The 12,374-nt window shown below is 39.7% G+C and overlaps 1 protein-coding gene across 2 annotated transcripts in view; it reads right to left on the bottom strand.

Moving 5' to 3' along the window:
• Positions 1-8,295: 8,295 nt before the first annotated feature.
• mtm1 (myotubularin 1) overlaps positions 8,296-12,374 on the bottom strand; it is a 32,341-nt gene continuing 28,262 nt past the window's right edge. The window contains exons 14-16 of one of the 2 annotated variants that reach the window (XM_020594948.1): positions 12,062-12,175; positions 11,768-11,944; positions 8,296-9,369 (exon numbers count right to left, since the gene is read on the bottom strand). In XM_020594948.1, coding sequence (XP_020450604.1) covers positions 9,175-9,369; positions 11,768-11,944; positions 12,062-12,175 — 486 coding nt within the window. In that variant the 3' untranslated portion in view covers positions 8,296-9,174. The remainder of the gene's footprint in view (positions 9,370-11,767; positions 11,945-12,061; positions 12,176-12,374) is intronic. The other variant, XM_020594949.1, reaches the window with a different exon arrangement.

Genomic DNA, 12,374 nt, shown 5'->3' with positions numbered 1-12,374 from the left:
TGGATAGCAGTGACAGAGAAACTCTTCACTACCTTGGGCTGTAAGATCCCTCCTTCTCCTTTGCTTGCTTGGTAATATCGTAGACGTTGACCACCTACCTATTAAATACAAAATCCCACTCCTCATTTCTCTAGCTATTGCTAAGGAAACAATCTTTCAAAACTGAAAATCAAGTAAATCACTACACATCAACCACTGGACCAACTTTCTGATAGAATACATCACACTAGAGAAAATGGCATCTACTCACAAGAACAGTTTATCAGCTTTTTATGACACATGGAACCCATTTTTAACACATTTCAACTTGAACCAAACACCTGGGGCTGAGGCCACGCACATTCCCACCAACCTCTAAAATGGAACAAGCTGATTTTATTAGCGGTACTGTTATCATCATCATTACTGGTAATTTGTTTTTTATTTTCCCTCCTTTTCCCTTTCTTGCATTTCATAGACTGAATAAGTTGGAAATACCCACACTTCACTGCCAAGTATGGTGAGTGGGGGTAAGGTGGGGGGGGTTCTTCCTGAAGTCCACTGTCATCTCCACTGTTTTGAGTGTGTTCAGCTCCAGGTTGTTACAGCTACACCACAGGACCAGCTGTTCTACCTACCGTCTATAGGCTGACTCATTGCTGTCTTGGATGAAACCAATGATTGTTGTATCATCAGCAAACTTTAGGAGCTTGACAGAGGGGTCCCTTGGGGGCACCTGTGCTGATTGTCCGGGGGCTGGATGTGGTTTTCCCCAGCCTCACCTGCTGCTTCCTGTCTTTCAGAAAGCTAGTAATCCACTGACAGGTGGGGGCAGACACAGTGAACTGGGTCAGTTTGGAGTGGAGGATGTCCGGGATGATGGTGTTGAATGCCAAGCTGAAGTCCACAAAAAGGGCCTGTGCATAGGTCCCTGGGGAGTCAAGGTGTTGCAGGATGTAATGCAGCGCCATGTTCGTTGCATTGTCCACTGACCTATTTGCCCGGTAGGCAAACTGCAGGGGGTCCTGCAGGGGGTCTATGATGTCCTTCAGGTGGGCCAACACCAGTCTTTCAAAGGACTTCATAACTACAGATGTCATTATGACAGGTCTGTAGTCATTCAGTCCACTGATAGAGGGTTTCTTGGGGACTGGGATGATGGTGGAAAGCTTTAAGCAGGAGGTGACATCACAGCTCCAGTGACCTGCTGAAGATAAATATGAAGATGGGAGCCAGCCAATCAGCACATGCTTTCAGGCAGGAGGGGGCCACACCATCTGGGCCTGGTGCCTTTTGATCTTTTATTTTTTAAAAAGGACACACACGTCCTGTTTGCTATACTTGTATAGCGCTTTTCTGTGCAGCACACCAAAAGCACTTGCACACTATTTAGTCATTCACCAATTCACACTCCCAAACCGGTGTCATCACTGGGAGCAACTGGGGATTCAGTGTCTTGCTCAAGCACACTTTGACATGCGAACTGGACAAGCTGGTAATCGAACCACTAACATTCTGGTTAGAAGACAACCCACTCTACCTCCTGAGCCACAGCCGCCCCCAACAACACACAAGATGCGAGGATGAGAGATGAGTGGAAGGAGGTGGCCATAAGCCATATTTGAAGAATATGGTGCAGTGGTGCGACATGCTCATCTGCAATCAATATAAACAGAATAGGAACTTCTTAATTCAACATGTCATAAAAACAGTTATCTAAGCACACTGGTTAAAAGTGATGAAAGTGCAGAACAGTGGAAACACTGTGGACCTCAATGTGGAACAAAATAATACCAGTAAAATACATCAGTATGCATTTATGTTCATGAATCTGTTGCCCCAGTGCAAGCTGGGAGGCTTCCCAACACCTGCACCTCCTGGATCTGTAATCAGCACTCAGCCCATCAAAGGAATGGTGATTATGGTTTCAACTCTGTTTTTATTTAAAGTGCAAGTGCAAGATACAGTAATTGCATCCAAGTTAAACAAATCAATCCTCAAACTGCTTTCAAAGAACCAAATTAGCTGGAAGAGAGCTAACAAAACAGAATATTTTAGCCTGATATCAGCATGTTGGCCTGAATTTGTTAAGCCATATTTGAAGAATATGGTGCAGGACTCTTATAGATCATACCACCCATGAATATATCAAAACATTCTCCAAAAAAACAATGTGTTTACTTTGGCAAATTTTGTCATGTTAATGCAGGAAGAAAGGACCATCTTGAAAAACAAGACAAAAAAAAACACTGATTAATCAACACATGCAAGGAGCCAGAAGCAGAAATACTTAAATTAATTTAATCGGTAATATTTACACAACAGGAGCCATCCAACAAACTGTGGAGAGAATATGACATGATTAAAAGAAATACATTATAAGTGCATTCAGGTTCCATTGCTGATGCCTAAAACACCCTGAAACACATTTCATATGTATTTATTAAGAAGCAAAATATATTATGATGTAATATCCTTCAAACGATCCCCTACATTAATAAAAGAGTCAAACTAAAATGAACAATGACAGGGTACTTCTCAGATTCTGATTCACCACAGAGAATCTTAAACCAAAACCATCATCAAAGTGAGAGAAAGATGTCAAGGTTCATGACAAGTGAACAGTATCCCCATTTCTCTTTTTTCATCACGGTACAAACAAATGCCCTCAAAAAAAAAAATAAACAAAGGTTTTAACCAAAGGAGCAGAAATCTACAATTTATACCAACAGTTTCTGAACCAACATTGCTTTCCTTTGTTATAAAAATGCAAGATTTTACACTACACAAAATAACTGTATATTACAACAATAGAATTTTAGACAGTAAAATAGGTTTTGATTGAGGTAATTACATCATGGTGCTTGTACAAAGTAAAAAAAAAAGAAAAAAAAAAAAGATTTTCATTGTTTAACCATAAAAACACAACCACCCAACAAACACACATTGCTTTCACTTCTTTTCTGTCTGTTGTTTTACCTTCAGACATCCTTAGTGAGACCAAACCGTTCAAAGATAAAAAGTGTCCAAGTACCCTGTTCTGTATTTAATCCACTCTGCACACAGGATTCAAGTTGCATTCTTTTAATCTACCTGATCCTACTCACCCAGACCTAGAAAAGACAACATAGTTGCAGTTAGCCCGTTCTCTTGAGACTCTATGAAACAAGACACTTCATCCTAACTTCTATCCACTTTGTTATAGTTGCCCCTAGTCACAGTGGACTAGATACATTTATCAGTAACTACTGGGTTATAGTTGCCCCTAGTCACAGTGGACTCGATACATTTATCAGTAACTGTTGGCCAATCAATGGGATTACATTTGCATGGAAGCTAGGAAAGGATTAGGAGCAGGTTATACTCAAAAATAAGCAACTCATATGATGAGTTCTTATCAACAAGGTTAGAGGGGCTAAAGTTAGAGTAGGAAATTTGTAGTTTTCATTCTATATGATCTGCTATGGCATCACACTACAGAATTTAGAGGGGATCCAGGGGCTTCCTTCAACACAGGAAATGAACCCTTCTAAAGTTCTGTCTTCTACCTGTATTTACCTGAGAAATACCTGCAGTGACCACCCACCTGATACCACTTCAAAATCCCACAAACACATAAACAACAGCAGAGCATTCTCCCAAATCACGAGTAAAAAGACTGCATTCCTTTGGAACCTTTAACTACAAAGCGGTCAGGACAGACCAAAGAGAGCTAGGGTACGTCTCATTAAGGAGGAGAAGGTAAGTCTCACTATAAAGGCACAAATCTGGACATGACCTGATGCACTACACACAATGACTAAATCTCAAGTCACAACTGAAACTGCCACACTATCTACAGCACATCACCTCAATGCATTTGTTTCCAGATTGCTGGAAACACAGTCAGTTGAACAAGAGAAAATGTACTGAAAGTGAACCTGAGTTGGCTTTTCTGAACCTTCGTGACTTTCACCATGAAGGCTGCTTATTTGAAATTACACATAGTAGGTTCTCATGGTTCCAGAAGTAAAGATCCATTACATTCTCTGTGCCAACTACAACTCCCAGAGAATTTAATAAAAAAAACAAAAAAGTTACCAAAATTAACTTGCCTGTGCTGATAACATCTCGTAATTAGGGACTTCTCTTTTTAGAAAGTCTGTACTGTACAAGGTAGCTGAAACAGGACAGTGTCTAACATATACTGTATTTCACCCAGGTTAGAAGAAGGCTGGCTGACGTGACCTGGCCCACCTGACAGACCACTGATGCATCGCTATGTAGGCTGTATGTTGTGGAACACCAATATTAGGTCAGTACAATGAGCTTCATAAAACCATCACTAATATAACAGTAATGGAAATGTAACAACATTCACTGAAGGAGGTTGGCTCAGCATAACTTAATCTACACTGGGGAAATTCCTTCTGGGACCAGCAGCTTCTCACACTCTGCCTCTCTATTGGGCACTTCAAAAGTCAGGCAGGTTATCTTTAAAAAGGTCTGGCCAGTCTCACACATTTTCTGTATTGACAACTAGACAACTTCTGCTGGTGAAAATGCTAATTGCTGCTTTTTGGCATATTTCAGTTCACTGGCAATGGAACCACTCTTGCTGGAAAGAACTGCAGGATTATGGTAAAAATAATTCATTTGTGAAGGCGGTGTCTATAGAATGTTACAAATATAAAAAGTCAGAATGATTGGATCTAAAGTGGCTATCCATGGTGACTTCTGGGTCTAACTATCCAGTATGAGGTTCAACAAAATATGCTGAAAAGTTCCCTTGAGTATAGAGCCACAGCACAGCTCTGTAGCAGCTCTGAAGATAAACTGCAACCAGGATCTGGAGTTCTTTTATCCATTAGTCTCATTATGTTTTCAGTGGTGGACCCATAGCTGCCACTGCCAAAATAACACAATCAGGATTTCTCACTGATGGATGATGATGTGCTGGCAACACCATGTATCATACCCATATCCAGTTCTTACAGTATTACAGTACCCAAGCCTCAATTATTTATTAGGTGGCCTGGGCTGTAATAAGAGACTGAGGACTACCCCCTTAGACTGACTAAACAAATGTGGTAGCAGAGCAATTAACCTCAAGAGTGATTGTAATGAACAGTCATCATCCTGACAAACTGAATGGTACAGTACGCACACATTTACGATAGGTATTTTAGCAGCATGCTGGTCATAGTTATTCTGTTGAGTTTACCCCAGCTGGTTTCAAAGTAACTAGAATGGGAGCTTTACAAGTTAGTGGCAAGGAATTTGTTTCTGGTACAGAACTGAGGCAACCAACTGTGGTGCCGACTCACACCGATGGCTCTAACCATCTGGGGCAACTTGGGGTTCAGTGTCTTGCCCAAGGCCTCTTTGACATGTGGACTGCAGGCACCGTGAATCGAACCGCCAACCTTCTGGTTGGGTGATGACCACTCTACCCACTGAACCACAGTCGCCCCATTTTAAATTCTATTGTCATAATATAAAAACTAGATTTTTCCTAACATTCCTCTTTTATCCACATACACACTGTTGTCCATTTGATACCCTGAGTTAGACTCTGCACACTCTTGTGTAAACATAAGCTCCATGATAGCACCAAAACCCAAAGAGACAATTATTTTCTAGAAGCCAGTTATTAGAGGTGGGAGTAAGTCATACATGCACAAGTCTCAAGCAAGTCCTAAATTACTGTGGTGAGAGTCAAGCAAGTTGAGTCCCTACTAAAAGTCAAGCAAGCCGTACAAAGTTCTGATGATATACCCTCATTTCCACATTTAAATCGGTTAAAAGACAGTGATCACAAAAAGTCTTATTTTAATCATTAACAAAAAAAGTGTTGCAGTTTGCTTACACCTTATAATTCTTACTGATATTTGCCATTTTGTAGCAATCAAAAACATGCCTTCTAAACAAACAACAATGGTGAATAGGGCCCTGGAATTTTAATATACCCCTATTGCTTAAAACCTAGGTACAAAAAATGTACAGCACAATTTTAGGACTCCTGCCTTGCAGGAAATAAATACTGTTAACAAGATCTGCCTTCTTCATTCTTTCTCTGATCCTTATTTCAATCTGAAGGATACTTTGTGATGATTGTCAGGGCTCATATCACCTAATGTTATGGTAATAGCACATATTAATTGTGCATTCATGGGTTAGAAACAAACCTTTAGCTATTAAATAAAAAATACATTCAAGGCTTTCATGGCTATCATAAACTCTTCTCAGTAAGATATGTAATCGATTCAAAGACAAATCTAACAGCTTAAACTTAACGCTAGCTTTCTAGCTAATGTTTGACCAGCCAATAAATTAGCTAATGTTAGCTGCAAAGACATATTCACATAGCATTACTTAACTTTCTTTGTGAGTTTTGTAGTGATGGATGAAGTTGTAGTGTTTCGGTCACAGATTTTTGCACAGCAGACTTTGCATACTGCTGTTCTCTTACTACCATCATAAACAACATGATCCTTGAATCCAATTTTTAAACTATGTCCCTCCATGACAACTGCATCCTGCAGTTGGCTTCTGCTGGTCTGCTGCATTCTGGCAGATTGCCAGTTTTGCAAGCAACACATTAGAATTCACCCAATTGGGTCTCAAAAAGAGAAAAACAAAAAAACATCAGGATCTAGAAAAAGTGCTTATATTTAATTAAAAAAATTGAGTCATGTAAGTCAAAATTCAAGTCAAAGTCGTCTCTTTTACCAGTGTTAGTCAAGCAAGTCTCAAGTCCTCAAATTTGCCACTTAAGTCTAGCTTGAGTCAAGTCATGTGACTTGAATCCCCCACTTCTGCCAATTATGAAACAGTGAATCAAAATGATGACATGTCTTAATCATGGATTTCTAACTCATTAGTTTGAGTCAAAAGTACAAAATAACATAACTGACTTATGGCATTATTTGAATGTGGCAGCCCAAAGTTTGACATGAATATTTCTATTTTTGTCATTCTAACATTTCATCTATTTATCCTTCTGGTGCAGATCATCTTCCATAAAAATTTTGTGTGGACAACTTTTTTTTCCTGCAACAGATTCCATATAAACCTATATACAGTTCCCTGATTTTTACAACACAGGTCTTCTGGCTTTTCCCCACCTTGCTATTAGACATGATAACATGTTTTGCACAAACTTCCAATGCTGATGTCTGGAGACACGGCCAATTTGCTGCACAAAGCTTTAACCTGGAATCCAATGGGGCAGACAAGTGAGCAGTTAGGCAGCTAAACAAGAAATTACAGACAGGTCCATCCAATTTCCTAAAAGCCACTTAGAGAAGTAGAAAATGTAAATCAACACTTTATTAAATAAAACTACTCCACTTAATATCCAATTAAAATGTGGGAAACTTCTTTTTTTCCCTGTTCACCATCACTGGTTATAAACATCTTGGCATGTTAAGGGTTACACGGAGCTGGTGTTGCTTCTCCATCCAGGGTCAGTGTTTAGTGAGAACATAAATGTACATGAAGTGATCCAGGAGCACAAGACAACACTTCACTTCCCTATACTATCATGAGCACCTGAAATATATTTCAAACCATATCAAAGCTGCATTAATAAAAAATAAATCTGACTAATTCTAACCTAACTATTCTTTTTGGCTAGAACTGTATTAACTCAGTACTGTATTTAGGAGTTGTAGGAAGTGCTGGAAAATACTGCTCAGGCGAGCTTAGTTGATAGGAGTTATTAAACATACTGTATGTGACAGAGGCAGCTCTAGCTTTCATCCTCAGGTGATAAGCAACAAATTGCACACTAATTCATCAAAATTGGACACACTTGATTTAGCTGGATTTGTGCAGTGATATCCACTGTAGAAGCCCTCGGCCTTGAAAACCATTGCATCAGCTCTGTAGCAGTCCTAATGGATTCCACATGGGGAAGGGCAACAATCCACAGCAGTACAGTAATTAGGAAGGAGTGTGAAAGCTGTATAACATTTTGATTGGGGTTTGGTTTTGTTCACACAGGACACCAACTGATGTGTTGTGGGATGACCAATATTTGGACATCTAACTGTGAAAAGTGTTGAATTTCCAAACATGAATATTTGGAGACGGGGGGGGGGGGGGGGGGGGGCAACCGCCCGCGGTACACCCTGGACAGGTCGCCAATCCATCGCAGGGCTAACACATAAACGAACAACCACACGCGCGCACATGCACTCCTATGGGCAATTTAGAGACACCAATCAACCTAAGCTGCATGTCTTTGGACTGTGGGAGGAAGCCGGAGTACCCGGAGAGAACCCACGCAAGCACGGGGAGAACATGCAAACTCCACACAGAAAGGTCCCAGGTGGGGCCCGAACCCAGAACCTTCTCGCTGTGAGGCAACGGTGCTAACCACTGTGCCACCGTGCTGCCCTGTTTTTGAGACATTATTAGCCATATTATAATATGAAAACCACAGAAATGTGTTTTCTCTATTTATCTCTGCCAGTGGTTTGACTCATGTGTGCGTAGTCTTTAAGCAAACCCATGGGTTTTCTCCCTTTACCTCTCGAAATGTTAACATCTCTTTTACGGGGGTGTTTTGGCAGTGAATAGAGTTTGCCTAAGTGTAGGTAAAAGCTCCAGAAAAAGGGACTATAACATTTTTGGAGAAGGGCTTGTATTTGCTGTCTTTGCTAGTGTTAGATGAATAGATCAATGTCAGTTTCATTTTCAGTTCATCACTGAATCTACTGTATAATATACTGCATATAGGTGCTTCTGTGAGTATCTGATATAACAACTAGCCACCAACAGTATGTTTTTCCTGGCTGTGTTCTGTCAAATAACATTATGACATAGAAAGAAAAAACATAAGGTCAGGCCAGATGTGCTGCTCGTGTGAACACTGATACAGAGCTGCTGTGTGTCCTGTGTGTTCAAGCCCTTGAACTGAAAGCCACCAAATGTCTTTAAGGCTTCACTTTATGGTGAGTATGTGTATAGAAAAGTCTTGTGACAAGGCTGTACTGTGACATATTGCATAAACCACCATCATTGGCACTGCAGTATGGTGTTAAGAGTTAACCATGAAATTGAAATATTTTTGTTATCCACAGGTAGGATTGCAAAACACTGATTCCCTGCATGTGAGTCAGACTGACAGAAATCAGAGTGAAGAGGACGTAAGTGCAAGTCAACAAGTATATCAGAGAAAGCGTGTGTGCGTGTGTGTGTCACCAGCCCTCAGAAGGGAGTGTGTAGATGTGTGTATTGCTGCGATGGTGTGGAGGGGGTGGAGGAGGACGTATTGGGGGTGGGGCTGTTAGCCAGACGAGAAGAAGAGGTCGAGTCAGACAACTGCAGCTGCTCCAGCTTCTTCAAGTATTCATCTCTGAGGGCCAACAGCTCCTTGTAGCGCTGTTCCACTGGACTCTGCTGCTGGAAGACACAACACACACTTTCTTTACCAACAGTACAAATACACAGCCTCTAGTATATCTAAAAACACCACCATCAGTAGTAATTCATTAAGAAGAATATAACAATAATTTCAAGTTTGTTTTGATTTTATATCTCCACCCTCATTTGTTTGTTAAAAACCTTTACATTTTTAAATAAAAATGGGTAGTGTATTCTGATTAATATGGCATTTTGGTCACATGAAATAAAAAAAAAGAAAAAAGATTGGTAGGTTGCAACAATAAAATCCCCTATACTCTTTGAGCACTGCCTGACTGTATAATAATCCTTGCAAAAAAGTTCTTTGGACAGCAAGTTCACTATGATGAAAAATGGAATGACTATCACCAAATTTATATAATTAAACCTTTTAATTACATTACTTTTTCCTGAAAATATTGATGTTCTTGAAACCTTCCCCTACAGTGGCCCTTTTTGTCATTATCTTAATTAGACACAGACATGTCTATTTAATAAAATGGCTGTAAGAACGATTGGTAATTCCTCCTGAATTGCTTAATTTAAGTTATGGAGTTAACACGTACTTGTGCAAATTTTCTAAAATGGCACAGTTGTTCAGTCCCTCCATGATTGACTATGCTACAGTAAATGTGCAACCTTTACTTTCTGCAGTTTTTCTTCTCTCTCTGTCTCCGGTGTGATTTACATCACAGATTAGGGTGAAAAAATAAAAACTTGACTCTGGAGAGTGTAATTTTAAAAACTCTGATTTGACTTTGACAACAAAAAGCAGGCATTAATAAACAGAAAATTTTAAAAAAGCCAAACACTACAAAACACATTTCTAAATGAACCTGAATCAGGACAAATATCTATAGCAATTAACTTTGCCTTTTAATAAAATAAAATGAGTCTTGGTCTGCCCACATTCAACATAGTCACACACACACAAAAAAAAAAAGTAAAATTCAACAAAAAATGTCCTCCACACTCCTGAATTGCCTAGCTCTTTTGAAAAATGCAAATAGTTTGGTTTTGTTTCTAATATTAAGTGGTGGGAAGCAGCCTAAAGCTACAGTCTAGCATGTGAATTTTGTTAATTTTCGCATATTATGGATTCAGAGGTTAAGCCGCAATAAATTCTATCAAGACTCCATATTACTTAAAATTTGAAAAGGAATCTACTCACAGGCACAAACACACATACAGTGCTGTGAAAAACTATTTACCCCCTTCCTGGTTTCTTATTTTTTGCATATTTGTCACACTTCAATGTTTTAGATCATCAAACAAATTTCCATATTAGACAAAGATAACCCAAGTAAACACAAAATGCAGTTTTTAAGTGATGATTTTATTTATTAAGGGAAAAAAGCTATCTGAACCTACATGGTCCTAGGTGACATGGCCCCCTAAACCTAATAACTGGTTGTGCCATCCTCAGGTTGTGTTTTGGATCATTGTCCTGCTGCAGAACCCAAGTGCACTTTAGCTTGACGTCACAAACTGATGGCTGGACATTATCCTTTAGGATTTTTTGGTAGACAGCAGGTTTTTTTTTCCCCCAATTTTTTGGCGTGCGGTCCTGATTTTTCCTCTTTGTTATAGTGCTTTTGTTGTAACTGTAGTTTCATATTTTCCAGGCAAAAAAACCAAGCCTGTGTTATTCAAAATTAACAATAAGCCACCACAGTAAAGCAATTGTCATCTTAGCCTTGAGTTGAATCTGCAAGCTTTTTGAAGGAAACCAGCTCCAATTTTTGAATGCAAACTACAGAGTCCAAATTACTGCATTGCCAAACTGCATCACACCATCTAGTAAAAGTGAGGAAGTCTAGATCCACACGGCCTATACAACATCAAGCCAGACTGGGGAGAACCAACCAGAATAGACCCAAACTTCCAGTTGCCTGCCAACAGCCAGCCGTCTTCCAGTGGGCTTGACAGAGCAAAGACTCTGCATTCACCGAAGCAATGCGAACCAGTGCTGAGCGACAAACAGGCTTTGGGAGCCAGTAGGCTAAGCTGTCTCTATTCTGTCTGGCTCTGTGATTAAAAGCTCAATTTATTCAATATAATTTTTCCTAAATTTCAGCTGAATCTGTTCACAATAGACAAAAGAATTTTATTGGTTTTGGTCATTACCATTCCCATTCATCCCACAGATAGACATCTGTCACTGTATCATGTCTTTACATTTTGTCTCCATCACTTACAGGATATTCTCATCATTTCTTCAGTTAGATTAGTTAATAAAATTTACAAAAACCCAAGACCATGTTGTTTCACTCCCAAGATCAGCACTTTAATTGGTATTTAATCACTCATAATAATTAGCAGGATCAGGGCAGATGCCCAATTGACAATCCCACCCAAGTCACTGTATACAAATTATAAGAAACAGTGGTGGTCTTACCTGCTGTCGTATGCGTGGGTTCCAGCGGATGTAGTATGTTACCCATAGCTCTAGGTGACGCATACTGGCAACGGGATAGAGAACTCTACCAGACTCCGGGGTGTAGAAGGGGTTTAAATAAATGTCCATCTTACTGTTGACCAGCGACCAAAGAGACACCGTTTTCAACCTCACCTCCTGCCAGAAAGAGACCAGCTGTGTAATATTTGCAGCTGAAATACAGTGCAATGGTATACTTGCATGTATGTTGTAGGACAACTTAGATCAGGGTGTTTTATTTCCATGCAGTCTTACATTCAGGTCTCGTGCACTCTCACAGCTGTAGAGAAAAGTCCCAAAGCGACAGCTATACAGATGATCCAGGATTGTCAGCAGGAGGCGTTCATTAAACTCAAAGGCTGTAGGAAACTGAGAGGAGAGGATTACTGCAGCTCATTAATCTTGTCTGTCATTGTCTCTTTTAGAAGTTTCTTTTTACCAAAAGTGGTGTTTCATGTTTTATACTTCACATGAGCTACACTATGATGTGATTATACACACTAAGTTACAGTAGAAATTATTATTATTTTCTAACATTAATATGTGTTTACAAACTAATCAATGACTT

The sequence above is a fragment of the Monopterus albus genome, unplaced genomic scaffold (assembly GCF_001952655.1).
Source record: "Monopterus albus unplaced genomic scaffold, M_albus_1.0 scaffold25.1, whole genome shotgun sequence".
NCBI classification, from domain to species: domain Eukaryota; kingdom Metazoa; phylum Chordata; class Actinopteri; order Synbranchiformes; family Synbranchidae; genus Monopterus; species Monopterus albus.
Note: the sequence above shows the minus strand (reverse complement) of the source record. Positions and strands in the feature narration are given on the sequence as shown.